Source organism: Centruroides vittatus, unplaced genomic scaffold (genome assembly GCF_030686945.1).
Source record: "Centruroides vittatus isolate TY-2023 unplaced genomic scaffold, ASM3068694v2 contig_4, whole genome shotgun sequence".
Taxonomy (NCBI): Eukaryota; Metazoa; Arthropoda; class Arachnida; order Scorpiones; family Buthidae; genus Centruroides; species Centruroides vittatus.
In genome coordinates this window covers 4,549,659-4,571,083 of record NW_027122214.1, presented here as the reverse complement: position 1 = coordinate 4,571,083, position 21,425 = coordinate 4,549,659, and the positions used below count along the sequence as shown (strand labels likewise).

Genomic DNA, 21,425 nt, shown 5'->3' with positions numbered 1-21,425 from the left:
ATCTAAGCCAGAGAGTGCTTCAGTCTTAGAGGAATCACTCTCCTCTGGTGGATCCCTTCCGTCAGCTTAGTGAGAATTTGCTGGGGAGAATTGCTTTGTCTTTGGAAAAATCCCTTTTGCTTCCTTGGTGGAAAAATCTCTGCTGTCTTAGTGGGGAGAATCACCCTCTGTCCTTGAGCTGGAGTCTCTTAAAGGCTTTGCATCCCAATCAAATGTTCTGGTTGGTCATGATCTTCATCCTCTACCTGTCCAATTGGTCCCTAGTTTGTTACCAGGATTATTCAAGACAGAATTTGGGGATCACACACTGACCAAAGATGTTTATTGAATTTGTCATGAATTCACCCATAATTCAGAGTCAAGCATTTTTACTCCAGTTGTAAATATTACCAGCTGCAGTCATGTGACATTTGGTTTTATTATACATTCTATCTTCATGTTTTCACAATCGTTGGAGAAAATGGTCAAATTCCTGATCTCATGATATTTTATCTACTAAGAGCATTTTATATAAAACAACATTTTCCTTTAAAACAGATTTTGGTCAAGGTTTCAGACTCTGGTCAAAACCTCACAATAGTCTATCCTTAGACATCACAAGAATATAACTACCGTTTTTACCCGTACATAAGACGACCTCACATATAAGAAAAGGTGTGACTTTAAAAATCAAAATAAAGACAATTATATTTATTAATACAATTCTAATTTTATTTCATTTAATCAACAAGTAAAATATCAAATGGACATAAATGCACACATTGTCCCACAAAAATTACTGGCATTTTAAACTTTAAGGAAAAATCTTGTAAAATCAACAACATAATTTGTTCATGTAAAGCTGGACAATTGGAAACCTTTTTTTGCCAATTCTTAACAGTTGAATTCACTCTCCAGTGATTACACTTATGAGTTTCTCTGAATTCTGATTTCCAAATAATCATCTGTTTTCATGTGGGAATGGATTATAATTTATATTGTGCTCCCATGTGATTTCGGAATTTCAATCTGGAATTCAATTCATAAGCTTTGTTTTTCCGATTGCTATTCATCTTTATTCCTGACAATATACAAGAATGATTCAAATAACCCAGATAAGATACTTCTGATTTTAAACACCAGCGGGTGAGCATCTGGCAAAAATGCAAATACACAGTTCACAAAAATTCTTTTGCTCAGGCATATAGGAAGACCTAAGAATTTGAAGCTGCGATAAATGATAAAAACCTCGTTTTATATGCAAGTAAATACGGTAAATGTTAACCAATAACTATCTAAAAAAATAACTTTAATTGGATTTGTTTAGAGTGAAAAGTGAACTTAGCATAAATAAACAAGTAAAAGATGTCATGCAGTATCACAATGCCAAATGGAATGTAGGCAATAATCATTCATTTAGAATTTAAAAATGATTGTTAGTAACATGTAAATTCTGATATATTTTTCATGCTGCCAACATTAAACAATCACTATCTAGGTAGTGATTGTTTAGTGACATAGATGCAAATGTCATTAAAACTGTGAAACATGACAATTTCACCCATTATCAAGGGTTTTTATTTTTATTTATTTTTGGCTCTTTCTACCCTCTAGACACTAGAAAAACAAAACTTTCTAGATGCATCTAAATTGATGCCTTAACTGCATCAGCTAGCCAGTCTGCAAATACTCAATGATTTACAGAAAATATGCAGCATTTCAGGGAATCCCCAAACATATTTCTGTAATCATTATTTACAAACTTTCAAGTATTTTTATGTACAGCAGTCTAGATTTGTTCCTTTATATGAAATATGAAAATATTACAGTAAGCTCCTCTCAACATTACTTTAAAAAACTAGTAGTTAAACAAAATGATTATAACAAAGTTGCTGAAATAGCAATTTAAAAAATGTTAATCATTTATGATATTTGCATGAAAAATATGTTGCTTTTGCTATATTTGATGAAAGAATAAGTTATGAAGTAAGAAGAAAATGGCACAGAAATTATTACAAAAAGTCATACAAATTGGATAAAAAGCTAGCAAGAAAGAAAAATATTTTTTCTTAAAATTATAAGATATCCTACATTTTCTTAATACAAATCTCTCTTTAGATTTAATTACTAGTGAATTATCATTTAATAGATTTGCTATTTAAAAATTAAATTCTATTCACTAGAAAAACCAGGAAAGCTACAATAATGAAAGAAGATATTACCAGTGTTGCTTCTAAAATAGTAGTAAATTATAAGACAAGAAATTGCATGGAAAAATTTTATGACAAATTATCAAAAATGCAGAAGAAACAGAAATCTGTGTTGCAAGCTTGTATATTTAAATATTTCATTTAATTTAGCACAATAAAACATGCATTCTATAAATCAGTTAACCACATGACTCTTTTTGAATTTCATTTTCAAAATGTGCAGTAAACTAGCTTCAAGTTATTAGTTATTCAAATTTATATAAAAAATTTAAAATTTCAAGAATAATGACAGGTTCAAATTAACCAGATTCTGACTGTAATATGGAAATAAATACAATAAAGATGATACAAATTAGATTACATCATTCTCCATAAGAAGGATAATTTAATTTTTTAAAGTGACATTAATAAATATTTTTTAAAGAAAGAGGATTCTATGTCAGGGATGGCAAACCTTTTTGAGTCCGCGTGCCATATTGCAAATATACTTAGCTTTAAAGATGTTAATGCGTGCCAAAATCTTAGACTTCAAATAATGATATTTAAAGAAATTAAATGAATACGCTTTAATTCGAATAAATGTAAAAAATCTGATTGAAAAAAGGATGATTGAAAAGGACAGAAATCATATGATACATTACATACCAGATGATTTCTCTTACATGCCACTTTGGGCACGCATGCCATAGGTTTGCCACCCGTTCTATGCCATTTTATCTTTTTCTTGCTATGTGAGTTCTCATTAAAATTTATTTTAAAAAAATTATCAAACTTTAAACAAAAGTTCAGACCTTATTTTAAATTAAAGCCAATATTGTATAACAACAAATTTAAAACTTTTGTTAATATTCCCAATAAAAGTTTACTATATAATTTAAACTCTGTATCTGGACTGCTGTATGTTACTATGTATATAATTCGTCTCTGTAATCCAAAAGGTTTTTTGGTAGACGGTCTCACAGCAAAACGTTAAGTTAGGAACTCTCTTTTATTCTTTAAAAAATGACATATGCATTTCGGGTTGGTATATTCATCCAACCCCTCCTCAGTGTTATTCTTACAGTAAAAGTTGCGTATGGGCTACCACTACATCAACACACCGAACATTTTCTTTCCATTTAAAATGCACTTGAAGTGTTTGCATAACTTCACTTCTCTAAAATATCAATAGCATGTGAACAATCAAATCAACAAGTGATACCCCTGAATACCACCTTTCAATCAATCGCAACAACATCACTATTCTGTTGGTTGACAACAGAATGGTGACAACAACATTTGAGAATGGTGATGTTGTTGCGATTGATTGAAAGGTGGTATTCAGGGGTATCACTTGTTGATTTGATTGTTCATATGCTATTGAAATTTTAGAGAAGTGAAGTTATGCAAACACTTCAAGTGCATTTTAAATGGAAAGAAAATGTTCGGTGTGTTGATGTAGTGGTAGCCCATACGCAACTTTTACTGTAAGAATAACACTGAGGAGGGGTTGGATGAATATACCAACCCGAAATGCATATGTCATTTTTTAAAGAATAAAAGAGAGTTCCTAACTTAACGTTTTGCTGTGAGACCGTCTACCAAAAAACCTTTTGGATTACAGAGACGAATTATATACATATATAATTTAAAACTGAACATGAAAATATTTTATTGTTAGAAAGTAAAGAAAGAAAAAAAGAAGGAAGATAATCAATAAACAATATATTCCTGAAAATATTTACTTGAGTTTTTACACAAACTCTAATTTTATATTAAGAAATACCTAAATAGCTTAACAGTACTTTGGGATTTGTTCTTTGCTGTAATCTCCTCTCTTCTCTCTCTCTTGCCAACTGTTCATATTCTTCTCTAATTTCTTGGGGAGTTTTAGTTCGTTGAACTATCTATAAAAATAATCTTTTAAAATCTTAAATTCAAAAATCAATAATTTCCTTTTTTTTCTAATTACCTCTTTCTTTATTAGGTTTTAACAAAATTATTTCATAATATAGTTTCAATCATTTCTTTATTGATACATAAAATGCTAGAACAACAGGGATGGAGAGTTGGAGTTGGGAGTCAAATCTTTTTATGGGAGTCGAAAGCCAGAGTGGGAGTCAGAAAACTTATCGATTCCCATCTCCTTACACTGCTTTGACATTTAAAAAATTTAAAATTTTCAATAATACAAAACCCCACTTGTTATTGCACTGCCTCCTATCCAAGTCAGTGCTGAACAATTATTTTCAGCTCTGCATTTAATCAAATCACACTTGCGCACTAATTTGAAAAAGGATATAATGGAGGCTACTCTTTTTTGAGAATAAATTCTCTTTAATTAAATTTTGTTCAATCTTCTAGTGTTAAATTTTTTTTAGTATTAATATTATGTATATATAGTATTAAATATTAATGTATTAATATATATAAAATAATAAAAATTTAGTAGTCTCAGTTTTTTATAGGGGAAAAATTATAGTTTGATATGTATTATACATATGCAATACCAAAAAGGCCCAAAATTAAAAAGCCAACTTTATTTGTATTAAACAAATTACTAACTTACTTGTGGTGCATTAGTGAAAGGAATCAGGAGTCAAAGTTGCTTTTAAAAAATACCAACTCAGGAGTCTGGAATCATGTATTTTTCCCCAGACTCCCCATCCCTAAGGTTAAATGTTAAAATTTTAAAGTAAATTTATTTTTAAATAAATATATTTTATTTTACATTAACAGAATGTAAAAGTTCTGTAAAAGTATTACAAATTAATTGATTATTTTCACTAAAGAATAAATCATTAGAATTTATATTAAAATTCCTTAGAAAGCCATAAAATAATTGCACATACAAAACTTTTAATGTTACTTATCAAATTTTGTACACACAATTCTGTTTTTAACATTTTCTTTTACACAAATATGATTTAACATGGTCTGAAAAAATTCACTTTTTACACAATTTGTTTTGATCTACAACATTTCAATAAATTTACCTTTTTAAAAAATCACTAATTGATTTTAAGTCTAAGAAAAAAATATTCGTATTTTCTTTTTTAAAAAATTGCTTGAAGAGAAAAATTCTTAGAAGATTCTTAGGGCTGCTAAACATTCTCAAGTAATTTCAAAATTTATTATTTTTTTTTAATGACTTATCTGAACATATAATGACAATGGGTGTCTAGATGATGAGCAGCTAAGTAAATAAACCGATGACAAAGTCCATTTCATGTAAAACAGAATATGTCACTAGTTTGCTTTTACTTAATACCTACCATCTAGCTTACCCAATCAGTTTTTCATTCTGACTTTATCCTGCAATCAAAGTCAATATTTAGTTCAAAGTTTGATAATTTGTTTCACTGATTGCATTTCTTCCAATTTTGTTCAATACAGAGTAGCTTTTATTTGTCATTTGGTATTAAATGCTAGATATTTTGATATTTATTTGAAAAAGCTAAATAAAATTTATGCAAATAACAAATTTATTAAATTTTGCTGATAAGCTACTATCATCACTACTATAATTTATTAATTAAAATTGAAGTAGTTTGTTTAAAAACTTTTGTTATATTAATTTATTTAATGTATTATTTTTACTATGTTTTACTTTTCCATTTGGAGAGTATTTTTTATAGTTTTTTTTACACCATTTTTCAGGAACATACCTGCCACGTAAAAACAGAATTGAGTACATACGAATAATAATGAAAAGTAAATAAATACCTCCCATCCATCAGTCTCCAATCCTTTGATACCTAAAGTATCATAAATTGCTCTTTTATGAGGATCTATAAGAACTAGAATTTAAAAAAATATATATGTATTTTCTAAAAGAATGATTTATTACATAAAATAATTTTTAAAAATTCTATATGAATTATTATAAATTATTGTCTTATTTTTATTTCTTAATTAAATCAAGTTATTAACATTACAAGAACAATTCATATTCTCTCACCATACTAAAATCAAATATCCTTTGACAGAAAACATATTAATGTTTGAATTCAATTTAATAAAAAAAAATTGTCTTTGTATCAAAATATTCAAAATAACTGAAAACATTTTAATTTTCAATGTGTAAACTGTAAAATCATGTATGAAAATTAAAATAGTACTAATGAAATTATTTAAAATTAAAAAATTGTATACAAAATTTATAAAATTATAAAAAATCGATTTTAATATAAATAAAATAAATTTAAAAAACTATTCCAAATTATTCATTAATGTTGAAGCCCATCATTTATAATTATTATTTGAATTAAATCATATTTTTTAAAATTTTGGATTTTTACAAAATACCTATAAGAAATTCTAACGCACAATCTAGAACTATGCTAGCCAATGATGGTGCCAGAAGAACTTTTAACACAATAGTCTTGAATATATCTAGACTGTGTAAAAAAAAAAAAACACTGTGTACCTGTGCTAGTATAATGCAAGATAACTTTGCATTTCTCTGCTACAACATTCATAGTCTTTACAAATTAACCATCCTGCAGAACACACTTCAAAACAATCATTTTCACAAGTTGATGAATTATTATAATGTGACTATAGTATTGCAGCAATTTAGAAAATAAATTCATTTTAAGATATTTTTTTCCATGAGGAAAAGAAAGACAGAAAATTTTTTTGTATGAAAATGCAATATAAACCTATAAATGATTTGAGAATGCAAGACCTAAGATCAAATCATCCCAGGTTGGGATTGGATTAAATATTTAATTTTGATTGCTCCTGTGATCCAAGTTGAGGTCTTATTACATTTAGTAATGGTGAGCAATTAGCAGGGACAGAAAATAATAATCCCAAATTTCGAAGATATGATGGTTTCTCCTGGATATTCCAAGTATTGGACTATTTGTTTTGTGTGTGTGTACATGTGTCTTGTGCCCATTTTAGTCTCTGTCACCCGTCCTCAAATCAACCTTTCCATCACTGGAAGTTGACTGCATCACTATGGGGATGTTGGCATTTGAGACTATCTTGGAAAAGAGAGGAAGATCCAGAGACTGTTGATCTTCAAAGAAAAAAACTGGACTGACTTCCATCCCTCTCCAAGAAATCAAGAAAAAGGAGTCTTGTATAAACGTTGCGAAAAGTTCACTGAGTTCAGCGTTATATCCACATTTGCTTGTCGCCAAGTTGTAAAAGAGATTTTTTGCAGTTTCCATCTCTTAAATGTCAGTACGACAATATTCACGCCAAGCACCGTATAAACGTTCCAAAAAGTTCACTGAGTTCAGCGTTATATCCACATTTGCTTGTCGCCAAGTTGTAAAAGAGATTTTTCACAGTTTCCATCTATGAATATTGTCGTACCGACATTTAAGAGATGGAAACTGTGAAAAATCTCTTTTACAACTTGATGACAAGCAAATGTGGATATAATGCTGAACTCAGTGAACTTTTTGCAACGTTTATACAGTGCTTGGCATGAATATTGTCGTACCGACATTTAGGATTCTTGTAGTTATTCTGTAAGCCAATAATCAGTTTAATTGCCAGAAGGAGATTTGTTTCAGTGTATCAACCATACTCATATATGATTTCTCACCCCTCATCATGCTGAATGCAAAATTAGTGTTAGTTACCACACAATTCTATTCTGATCTGTCTGTATGCTGACTGGACTAATGTATTTAATCAGTATTATCCATTCATGTAATTCATACACCTAATTATTTGCTTAACCTATGAGTTTTTTCATCAGTTAAACAGATGAGATGACATTAACTGCTAGTGTTAAACTAATAAAACAATCAATTTAATTAGTGAACTAATGTTAGTCAATAATAAGTAGAGGTTAGTAGTCTAATCAACTTTAATTGTCATTACATTTTTAGGACTAGAGATGCTGTTCCAACATGTTTTTTTTATGATTTTAGTGCTGATAATATAAAAGTTTTTAACTGTAGCACTGGAATTTAAAGTTATGGAAGTGTTAACTATAACTACGATGCATAACTTACTCTCAATTTTGTATATACCATGTATAGGCCATATAGCACCTATGTATCAATTTTCACTTAAATCCTTCAATTACAGCAATTTCTGCAACACATTGAGTTGCTAAATTTATTTTCTCGTAAATGCAAATATACCTATTATTCAATATTATTTTTAGATAAAAAAAATTATGAATTCAAAACATTTCATTTTCAAACTATTTTAACAGTTCTAAATATCCAATTTATAATTTACCTTCATATATTCTTCGTGTTTTATTAAAAAGAACTTCTGCATCTTTTTTCTTGATGGCATCATTATGTTTATCCGGATGATAAAGTTTGCTGAGACGACGATAAGCATTTGAAATTTCTTCTGAAGTAGACTGTAATAAGAAATTATCAGTTGTTAACATAAATTTAAATAACCTAAAAATTGTTAAATGTAATTAACAATTTTTTTTTTATTTAAAATTTTCAAGTTAACTTTAACTAATAATTTTGCAAATAAAACACTTGAAAAAGAAAAACAAACTTGGAAATTATAGTAGTAGTAAAAAGATGTCATTACTATTGTGAAAGCCGCGAAGTTATGCATTTGATGGAACTTCCAAATTGTCAGAAATTGTAACAAATCCAAAGGAAGAATGCGCCGGTGAGAAATTAGATCATCATCATCGTTTTGATAAGAATCTGATGGGGGAAATTGACACGTAAGTGCCAACTCAGTGCTGTTGTGTCAACTTTTGACGGTCATGTGACCCCCTTTCCCACGTAAATGAGATAAAAAGCGAGAGTCTCCGGAACTCAAGGAGAGCGATTCAATGAAAAGTTAGATTGGGACATCATGCGCATCCTGTCTCCCGGGCCTCCATACGTCGGACTGGACCAAAGAAGAGTAAAAGACACCTGTTGGAAGAACATCGACGACAATGACCCTTCCATACAATGAAATTTGTCGAATTGACTCTCCGCTACACATAAGAGAGGTATTTAGGAGGCTAAAAACTTGTAAACTCTCTCCATGAGCAAACCCTTAGAAATAGAACGAGCACGCGTTTCGCGAGCAACGTAGAACTATTTGGCTGTCCTCCAGATAGAAGTATTTGTACTTATATTTAATCGCCTATTTAACCACATGTATTTAGCCTGTTTATCCTACCTGTAGTAATAGAATAAACGCTGTTGTTACGTTAAGACCTGTCTCCTGTCAATCTAAGGACGCCTGCCGACTTACCGACGACCTCCCCACTCACTTTTTGCCCTCCTAACCATCCGACAACGAAGTCGGGTTTTACCAACCTGTGCAGCGTAAGTGGTCAGCGAGGTTTTACCAACCCGTGCAGCGTAAGTGGTCAGCGAGGTTTTACCCCTGACCCTCTGCTTATCTCACACTATCATTGAAGAGAAAAATAATGAAAATACTGAATTTTATTGTGGCTTGGAAATCACAGAACAGAAGAAGAAAAAGATTGACCAAAGATAAACTGAAGAGAGAAAATTCTGGAGAGCATGAATAATGGTATTAGGATATAAGAATTTATACAGGGTGTATCAGTATGGCAGTTACAAACTTTCAGGAGAGATAGAGTGCACCTAGACGATGGGAAATCACATAGCAATGCATGGTCAGAAACGCTTTCCTGGCACGGTAGTGATGACACAAAACACAAGAAAGGAAGGACACGAACAGGGTGAGAAAACATGTTTATTATTCTTAGTACAGCAAAAATGCTTGGAAACACTTTCCTGGCATGTTGCGACATCTATCGCATACACCAGCCAAAAATGTTCCAGCATTTTTGTTGTACTAAGAATAATAAACAAGTTTTCTCACCCTGTTCGTGTCCTTCCTTTCTTGTGTTTTGTGTCATCACTACCGTGCCAGGAAAGCGTTTCTGACCATGCATTGCTATGTGATTTCCCATCGTCTAGGAACTCTATCTCTCCTGAAAGTTTGTAACAGCTGTACTGATACACCCTGTATAGTGAAAAGAAAGAATGACATCTTATATTAAAGGTAATTCTTGATTGAGAAGGATTGTTAGTGGTAAAGAAATCAGAAAAAAAAAATTTTTTTGGCATCATATCTTGTGATTTAATTCTTAATATATTTTGAGATTTAATTTCATTTACAAAATTAATAATAACAAAATTATGAAATGAAAATAAATAGAAAAATACATAAAAGAAACTGAAATAAATTTTATTTACTAAATATAAAATTTTATTAAGTAAATAGTATTGTTTCAATCTATGTAATTCAGAAAAATTTCAATGATATAAAACGGGTGAACAGGTACAAGGGCTGCACAGCCTGTGACCATGTGCAACCCTTGTATTAGCTCATATTGCCCAAAATTTTACTAATAAATAAAATGAATTTTTAAAATTGTCAATCTATTCCTTATCTTAACATTATAGTATTTATATGTTTACTATATGTTCAATTTCATAAATAGGCATATTTTTAATTGCTGCTTCAAATTTCAATTAAATTAAAACTTTTATTTTTAGGAATAAGCAAGAAAAGTAAAATAGAGCAAGAAAACAGACTCTTCAATGACAAAAAATGAGCAAAATATTTCTTTTTTTTCATACAAATTAAAGATAAAGCAATTTGTCTCATTTCTTGAGAAGGTACATCCTCATTTAAAGACTAAAACATATGAGCCATTTTAATACAAAATATTCAAATTATTTCTCCAACTTAACTGAGGATAAACAGGAAAAGGCAGATGTAAAAGAACATTACAAGAATTATATAAGAAAGAGGAAATGTCAAAAGTTTATAACTATATAAAAAACACTTAATTTTTGGTTTCAAACATAATTGTGAAAAATCATTCTTTAAGATCATGGATCTCTAATGAACATTTGGAAGCAATATTAAGATTAAACATTATAAATATAATCCAGATTTTGAGAAGATGTCTGAAGAATGTAAAGAATTTTGTAAGTCATTAATTGTTAATTTCTTAAATAAATGTTGTGTTCAAGTTGTATTTTTTCTATAATTATTAAAAAAATAAAAAACATGTATAATTTTTAAATGTGGTCCCTAGCTATCTTTCATTAATATGATAGAACCCCTTTTTTGCAAAACTTTGCCCATTGCTGAAGTATAATATAAAAATTCAAAAACTTCTCATTCAACAAATGTTAGTTTCTGAAATCTAAGATACAGAAAACTTATAATTTCTGAGTAAGAAAGCTGAACATCTCAAAAAATTATCCTTGGTACATCTGTACTGTATGTTAGCTGAATTTTTATGATGACGAGGCCAAAATATAATCTATTGCTTTTGAAGAAAACATCACTCTCATAAAAGAGAACATTTATGAACCTGGTAAAATAAATCTCAGTCTTTAAGCAATAGTTTTAATTCTCTACCAGAAAAATTATCAAATGTGTGTTAAATATTCAGAAATTACTACTAAATTTCTCTACAGATTCATTGTCATCCTCATACCAGTTTATATTAAGTAACATTGAATTTTCAACCATTATCTATCTTGAAGAACAACACAAGCTATATAGCATAATTCTGTGCATATAACCTGCACTAGTATAGACTTATATCCTGCAAAAACTGTTAAAATCAAAATAAAACCTCTACATAACATGCATCACAATATACTCCACACTTACGAAACTGCCATTTAAAACACCATGCAGTTTAAAAAGTATTATCTGAAACAGTCTGTTTTTACTTATTTCTTTTGTTTCATTTTCATTAGCAGTTCATTGTAATTTTTATCCATCCATAAATATTGAGCCATGCTTCTGTATGTTCCGGGACTTCTTACAATGTACACACAAATCCTATAAGCACTGTAAAAGAATCTTAGAACTAGCTGATTTGGCTTGCTATTCCTCCTTTTTCCAGTTAGAAGGAACAATGAACTTGCAACGTAGAGGTAACCATGGACAGCCCCCTCAGGCTCATTGTGGAAACTAGTCATAAGATGCCTCAAAGATGAGGTACTTTCTACCTTTGAAAGTAACACTGAAGTATATGCAAGATATGAGGATGAAATTCTCATCATACGGAAAAATAAACTAGACATGCAAGCATTTTTACATACAATCAACAACAATCCACATGGTCTCAGTATGAAGCATGGTGTAAGAATACAGGTAATACCACTCTCCTTTCAAGGACATTGGCAAAATCGTTGAGCTTACTTGAGTATCCACCAGATGTTATGATGTAGAAGTCCAGTTTTTACCACTGATTACCACTAGCAACAATTACTAATTGAATTATAATTTGTGTTAATTTCAATAAAATTAGTGAAAATGACATAAAATAATCTAAAAGTAATAAAATATATGTAAAAATTTGTTGAAAATCTTCATTAAATTGATATTTTTATTCTCTAAAAAGGTTTAAAATTTATATTACTGTAACTATTAAATGTAATTTAAGCTCAAACCATTGAAAGCTTTTTAATTTCATCCCCATAAAAGTTTTGTGACATAGTACAACCTCTTAATGATGAACATTGACCAAAACTTATGGTTTATCTATTTCAAGGTGTTTAATGTTTCTCAACATTGTAAATCATTATATACTAGGCAATAAAAATAAATGTCTTATTCACATCAAAAATGTTAAAATGCTCGTTAATTAAAGGTATTGGTTATTTAGAAGTGTCCTTTATGAACGATTTTATTCTGTATGCACTTGACAGCAGTGTTGGATTTGGCATATAATTTTTTTCCCAACAAATTTTAATACAACATAATTCTTAATAGCAGATCATTTGAACAATATAAACTCAATAATATACTGCATACATACATGTATATATATATATATATATATAACTAGTAGTTGAGCCTGGCAGTGCTTGGGAAAAAATAACAGATGCAAAGATTAAGATTATTAGATTATTTTGTACTTCTAATCCTTCTATTGTATTATATAATAGTATTTGATTTATATAACTATGAATGTTATCTTACATTAGAGTTTAAAACATCAAGTGCCCAATGTCACACATTTTAAAAATTCTATAAATTGTGTACAGTAGAGGAATAAAGAATTTTGAAAATGTTTTAGATTGTTCACTTGGTGTGATAAACCCTTACATAAGATAACCTTCCTAGTTATATAAATCAAATACTATAATATAACAAAGTGTGACTCATGATCCATTTCAATACAAAGTAGCTGCTTTTAGATCATTGGTTAGAAGAGCACATACTCATTCATCCACTCAAGAAGCACTTAGGGAGGAGTTAAAACAACACTGAGAGGATTGCTGATATGCATGGCTACCACAATCTTCTTCCAAGAATCTTAGAGTGCCACAAAAAAGCACATTAGTGCTTTTTTGTGGCACTCTAAGATTCTTGGACCCACAACACCTCTACGACAGCACAGGGTGACAACCAAGGTATTGATATTGAAAGGATATCACTTACATTCAACCCCATCTTGAGATCTATATACACAGCTATTGCCAAAAGACATAAGGTCATCATTGCATACAGGAGAGGCCCAACTATTTTTGACATGTTACATAATGGAAAAGACCCATCTGACATGATTAAATTGCCAGGCATCTATCAAATCCCGGTGAGGGATGATAGGTTCAATAGAGATTTGATCTACATAGGATCAACGAAACGCTCGATAGAGATCAGAATAAGAAAACACAAAGCAGATATACAATACAACAGGGCCTCCACGTCACTCTCAGTATATGCCTCTGACCCAAGCATTATGGTGGACTTCACAGGAGCAGTGTTAATAGTCAAAACAACATGGATGGACCACCTCAAATGGCTAGAAGCGATAGAAATATATAAGGCACACGCTACATCTACGTGGATTAATTCCCGAGAGGAAATGGCTCTGTCATTTGCTTGGCAGACCTTATTGAATGATGATTCTTAAGAATTTACTTGGTATTGAAGGATGCATGGGGCGGTATGTAACGTTAAACATACGAATATTGCATCGTATAAGAAACTAAATGTGTATGAGAAGAGTAAATACGATTTTGAAAGGCAGGGAACATGTCAGCTACAACACTTGCACAATGGACACTGCATAATCACACTGTCATTGTTCGTTTTTATTTTAAAATTTCATAACGGTGTTCCAGAATAAGAAATCCAGCCATCTACCTGATGAAGAACATGGAACGTGTTCGAAAATGTTTGTTTCGTCATATTTATTTATTTTTTACACTGGTCAGAGGCTCGAGTAAGTTGAATTTTATTTAAAATATAACAAATATTAAAACGAAAACCAAGTAAAGAGTTTGGTTATTTTAGTCTACCATTGTCATGTTTATTGTGATACTTGGATAGTACGAAATGGCACAATTTTATCGGTCAAGTAGACAGCAATTGAAAATATGTTATCTTAAATTTTTCAGCTATCATAATTTTTTTCTAATGCTACCTCTAAGAAACTGTTCCATTCACAGCCAAATATAAAATGGTAATCTGCCAATGAATCAAATTTCGGAAAAAATGGTCTAAATATTTAAACTCGGCACTGTGGAAAAACCACTTAAATCATATTTTGTGCTCACAAGGAATCTTGTATTATGTAATTTTCTAATTCAAATGCCACTATACTGCTGGCCCAATAGAAAGAAGGAACTTAGGAAAAAGGGGTTGAAGTAATTCGACCAAAAGTATTCATTGACCTCCTCCTAGAAGAGAGGATGGTCAATGATTACTAATTAATACTGGTCTTCTATTAATATTTGAAAAGTGATCCATGTTAGACAGGTTGTGATGGCCCCACGAGTGATCAAAGTTGCTAACCTTAACGTCCAAAAGACTTCATTTAAAAACTTGTTTAAACAAAAAAATCTTGTAAAAATGCTAGAATAATTGCTTTTACATGATAATAGTGTTTAAATTTTGACAACAGATTGTATAAACTGCGTGGGAAGTATGTTCTTATAAATATGTTTATAGAAAAATTATTGAGCTGTAATTTGAAAAATTGTAGACCTATAAATTCTGACTGTCATCCCAAGACTGTCTGTCTGTCCTTTCTTAATCTTGAGAAAGGGGTTAGAGAGATGAAAGTCAAGAACAAATGTAGAAAACTTAGGGACAGGAGATCCAGATTAACTATATATGAACTTCAGGTTTGAAATGAAAGTCACATTACTTTGATTCAAAATTTTCCTCTGAATGAAATTAGATATACAACTATATTGCTATCCGGAAAAGTATGATGTACAGGGGCAAAACCACCACTAAAATAATTGAGAACATTGTGATGAAAAATCATAGCCTGGAGTTGTGATGATGTCACAATAAATAATTGCTCATTAGAATTCGTTTGGTTTATTTGGTTAGGGCAATGTGACACGTGAGTGATCTGCTGGGGGGATGCTTTCCACGAAGACTTTTATGGGAAGCTGGACCCTATTTAGGTGAATAAATCCGGAGAAACTCCATATGGCCAGCCTATTCGCCTTGCACGAATCCATGGGCACAGTGAGTAATGATATAGCATGTCTATTTCGTGCTATATCATTATTGCAGTAATTAAGTGAATACAATATATATATTTTAAAATTATATCCTCTTTTCATAAAAATTATATTTAGTTTATTATTTTGTTAAATTTTTTGCCAATACAATTTCTCTACACACCGGAATATAACTATATCTACTCTTCAAACCTAATAACTGGAGTGGTTCGTTGTGTAGAGTCACAAATGTTTTTGATTCTCCTCATGGGCTCTTCCTCAGGCTCTACTGAATTGGCTGTTACCGTTCGAATGAACTTTAGATATGAATTTCTTCTGAATAATATCCTGTGCAAATGTTCAATAATAAGCTAGTTGTATTGCACATGTTCCTTATAAACTGATTTCTGTAATCTTTTAAATGCTGTTATCCAGCAATATCTGCCATGCTACTGATAAGGCCATTTCTTCCTTATAATTAATACACGTACTACTTATTCCCATTTTAAATATTTCTATGGCTTCTAGCCATTTTAGTTGTTGTGGGTTGGAGTTAGATATAATGATCTTTGCCACACCTAGGTCTGCTTTTATGTCTTGTTCTGATGCATATGTTGCTAAGGCCATAGTAGCAGCATACACATCAGAACAAGACATAGTGCTGGGTTTAAAAAGGTATGATGGACAATTCAGAAACAAACTGGGCATTGCAGTTTGTGAAGGAGTTTTATAAGAAATGTTGATGATTTACTTTCCATCTTTATATACCCTCCACAAACAAAGAATTTGATTCAGAGCAAAATGCTTTTCACAAACATCATAGCGTTCAGTCAGTTCTTGATCTGCACATAGTATTGCTCATTTCCATTTTTTAAATGATTCAAAGTCTTTTGGTGCCTTATACATTTACTACTTGTTTCTTTGGACAATAATTGCCTTTGCAATTATGCACACATCATTTAAAAGATATGATTTTGTAAGAATTTCTTAAAAACACTGTCAAATGAGGAGATAGTAAATGGTAAACAATGATACAAAATGAACTTTCCAGTAAGATGGTACCTGGTGGCAAATGTCTGAAGTATGACCACATTCCTGACAAGTTTTCAACAGTCAAACAATAGGAGTGGTATTACCTGTATTCTTTATTCTTACACCATGGTCTGAAATAAAACAAGAACATCAAACAAAGATACACTTCCTAGCAATGCAAGGGGTTAATCGTATCCACCAAAGTCTACAGAAAACCAACATACTTCCCTGTGCTAATACCAGCCCACTCACACAATCCCTAAGCTTTTAGGTTAGCAGGTTTTAGACCTCTGATAAAAAGAGCATACACCCACATATCAGAAAAAAAAAAAAAAGAAAAGAAACAGAAACGAGGAACTAAAATATATAAGACAGTTAGTAGTAAAATATGGATTCAATAAGAGGAGTTGAAGGCCTGATTAAGCAGTATCAAAATAACATCAATAAGAAAGTTGAGGCACCACAACAGTACAGTACATATCTTTGATATACAACAAGTAGCTAGCATCTAACTACAGGGAAATTGCAAGAACCATCAAAGTTACATTAGCATACAAGAGAAGCCTAAGGGTGCAACTATGCAGATGCAAGCGAGTGAATTTTCCAAGCAAGAGAGAATATGTGGCAAGAAGAGGTGAGACACAATAAATATAAAATCCTGTCCTACCAACCAGAAATTAGCTCTTGCCAGCGATATTTCTCGCTTCTCACTTGTGCATGATTTCCTTTGCAAGAACTATATTGCTCGCTACTAAATTCGCATCTGCATAGTCATACCCTAACAATCTATAGGCTATTCCACAATGACAAAGACACTATTAACAGATGCAACCTTCCAGGGCATACACAGTACTGATAACAGATAACAGAATAGGAAAATGATTACTGTATAGAGGGGCCACTACAAGACCTTGCATTAATGCCTCCAAGAATATATAACATTGATTAAAAAGCTACAAAACACTACTGCTTTATCCACTCTAGCTTTGGAAGCAGATGTGCACATTTGGATCAAGCCAAACTGTTAAGCAACTCAAACAACAAAACACAAATATGGCACTTGGAAAAAATGGAAATTTACAAGACAGAAAGGGCAGAAATGATCATCAACTATAAAGACAGCAACTCACTAGCCCAGGCCAGGAGTTGAGATTAAATATATGAGATTAAAAAAAATCACACTACAAGGTCAGACACATCATTAGCACTAACCAACCAATCATAACATATAAGTGCTAAATTTTAAACAATCCAACATGTGACATTATATTTTTAGAAATTAAAAAACATTCACTACAAGCATCATTCTATGTTCTTCACAGTGTTGTTCTACACTTTGAAAACATTTGTTCTATAGTAGCTTTTTACATTACTGCTGGATTTGAGTGTTTTACATAAGTTCATTGTAATAAGATTACAAATTAAGTGAAATAGAACAAAAAGAAACAAAAAAAAATTTTTTTAAGATTTAATCTCATGTTGAAAATACAAATGGTTGCCAAATATCCAAAATTTTATCATTTCACTTCATTTTATTTATCAATTATTATTAGTAATCTATATAAATAAAAATGTAAATGTTTGTTTCAAAATCTTAAATCTCCAAAAGTTCTTCACTGATTGCTTTGAAATTTTGACATAATGTTGCATTCGAATATGCACATGTTTTTATATACCTACTATTATATAGATGTGACACGAAATTCCCCCCATGGGAGAGAGGAACAAAATTAAGGCTTACCGTGAATAACTCAGCTTCTATTATATTATTTTAGATGCGGATTTTTGCGCTTCTGATTGCATTTTAATAGGGTATGTCACAAGAATGTACACTAGGAAGGGATTTTTCGAAATCCCCTCTCACGGGAGAGAGGGAAAGGATTAAGGCTTATCCAAAAGAACTCAACTTCTACTGTACTATTTTAGATGCAATTTTTTATTTTTAACTGCATTTTAGTAGGGTACCACGTGGGGATGAAAGAAGTGTATTCCTTAACAATGGAAGTGTTAAGAGAAAGCAACATGCAAGATTTACAGGTGCAGATGTGGTTTTTTGCATTTTTGCAGGAAATTGAATATATTTTTAGACCCATCTAAAAATTCTCTAATTAGTCTGGAAACAGGGGGGACCTAATTCTTGCATTCTGTAAAAACAGGTAAGATTGGCTATAATCTTAATCTTCGCTATCATTACTTCTTGCTAGTATATAATAATAATAATAATATAAACAATAAATCCATTAACCCAATCTTGAATAAATACCAAAAGATCTGCCATATTATTGAAATAATTTGAATGTTTTGTATTAAAATGCCTCTCATGTTTTATTCTTTAAATGAGAATGTGCCTTCTCAAGATATAAGGCAAAATTGAGATTTTAAGGTGCAAATTATGATCAGAAAAGGGGAGTTAAAGAGGTTCTGACAAAGTATACAAAAAAAAAAAGAAAAGAAAATGGTGTTGATGAAATGCATTTATTCAGCTCTAAACCAGTTACACGAACATTCATTATTTAACACTTTAGTGAATATCACAAAGCAAATATATTTAGAAGATCAATATGACATTTACTGGGTTTTAACCAAATTGTTATACTGGATTATGCACAACATTTCTATGTTTTCGAAAGTAAATTGCTGGGACTTTTGAGTTTAGGAAATCCTTGTATGTGGAGAAAGTCATTCAATATCAACTAAAACCAATGGAGTGTATCCTTGTAAGCACTTGGAAAGGGTATTCAGTCAAAGTTGCAAAAGTTTCCACATATAGATTATTCCTCAAAGTTAATTCAAATTTGGTTTTAGCAAATCTGTCATGGTTATCCCTCAGTCATCAACTTCTTCCAATGTTCCTCCTCCTCCATACCTTCTTCCAAACTCTGAATCATATCAGGCAAATACTTATACCCATGTACTGTGAAAAGTTCCAACTCCAGGTCTTTATCATTGAGCAATTGTTGAGCCTGCTTGATGGTTGCTGTGTCCATTGAATCTAGGGCACATATGAAGTATTTAATTTTGTCAAAGTTTCCACACAAGAAAACTGTGCATCTTATCCAAGTACCCAATTGTGGTAGGTGGAGCCCAGTGAGTTCTTGGTACAAAACTTGATGACTGGGAACTTTTATAAGAATCTTCTTCAGAACAGCGATGAATTCATTTACCCTACTGTATTCCTCCCTGATATATTCACAAACACAGTGTAGTCCATGTGCAATATATGTCACATGGTTGAAGTACATGGCCTTCAGTTGTTGGAAAGGCCAAAGCATATAACATGCATGATTGCTCATCACAAATCTGACTTTTTAATATTGTATATTTCTTAGCCACAGCTTCATACATGAATCATTAAATGATTACTTTACTGTGCAAGCATTTATCTTCTCAACTTGCTACATCTTAAAAAACATGGGTTTCACCCATTCCCCTGATAATGAAAACACTAGAACATTCAACATATATCTCTGTAGCACATCGGTAGTTTCATCTAATGTGAATCTGACTTTATACTTGCCAACTTTCTCTTTTATTTTTTTGAAAGAATTCTTACAAGTTGGCATTATGTATTTTTCTAAGAGTACATGCAAATGTAGGAGATGTTATGGCACACAATAAAACTGTACAATATCAAAGACAGCTGTAAAAGTCTAGCATAGACTATTTATACAGACATAACCAGGCAGAAAAAAAATTCACCAATATATATCAAAGAAATATTTACTAGCAACCATAAACACACCACATTAGAAGTATATACCACAAACTATCCTTGCAAACTGACAAACCATATTTTGACAGAACAGTTATAACTTATAAAACAATCCATCACAATAGACCAGATATCCTTATTGACAAAGTGCACAAACAACCTATATTGTTAACCTCACTACACCAAAATATACATAATCTACAAAATAGTTATACAGGAAAAAAATAAGTAAATATACTGAACACACTCAAGAACTAAAAGATCTATAGAAAATGGATAAGTAAATACAATACCCATAATTCTCTCTACCACAGAAGTTATCCCATATTTGTTACATAAAAACTTGAAGACAACAGACATTTCATTCAAATTTATATAGATCCTTACAAAAAGCAATCATTCTGGCAACTTGTTGTATTTTCAGAAAATTTCTCCAAATTGTTTAAAACTTTGTACTGGTCTCATAGGATTGGCTCTCTGATTCACCTGTGAGATTCGATACTGGACACATTCTAAGAATAATACACAATAAAAAAGTGAACCGGACAGCAATCAAAGAAATAATAATAATTATTATTTCTTTGATTGCTCTCTGATTCACTTTTTTTACTGTTATGAAAAATACTATTATTATTATTATTCATAATAGTTTAAATCATAAAAATAACTGTTTCTTGCAGATAAAAACAGTATATCATTAAACTTATACAACACTGACATGGATTTTACAGAGTACAGTACATGAAATGCACAATCAATCAATCAATCTTTTCTTTATTACGTACAGAGATAAGTACACAAACCCAGTACCGCATATGCACAACCGGGACAGTGACAGAATACATACAGAATATGAGAATTACATGTTACAGATCAAACAGTACAAATTGAATAATAGCATAGAATAAAAAATAAAATAAAATAATAGAAAATAAAGGAGTAAATACATTATGAAGGAATACCATGAATGAGCTATATACACAATAATGCTTATAAACTATATACATTGGGTAAACTTGTTAAAATACAACAGATGGAATATGAACATAAAGTAAACACACAGAAATATGCTAAATAACATAAGTAAAATAAAATACAAAA

The 21,425-nt window shown here is 31.0% G+C and overlaps 1 protein-coding gene across 1 annotated transcript in view; it reads right to left on the bottom strand.

The window, feature by feature from the left end:
- LOC136976306 (dnaJ homolog subfamily C member 11) overlaps positions 1 to 21,425 on the bottom strand; it is a 73,731-nt gene that overhangs the window by 39,709 nt on the left and 12,597 nt on the right. Inside the window, exons 2-4 of the mRNA XM_067271552.1 lie at positions 8,382 to 8,511; positions 5,895 to 5,968; positions 3,974 to 4,075 (exon numbers count right to left, since the gene is read on the bottom strand). Coding sequence (XP_067127653.1) covers positions 3,974 to 4,075; positions 5,895 to 5,968; positions 8,382 to 8,511 — 306 coding nt within the window. The remainder of the gene's footprint in view (positions 1 to 3,973; positions 4,076 to 5,894; positions 5,969 to 8,381; positions 8,512 to 21,425) is intronic.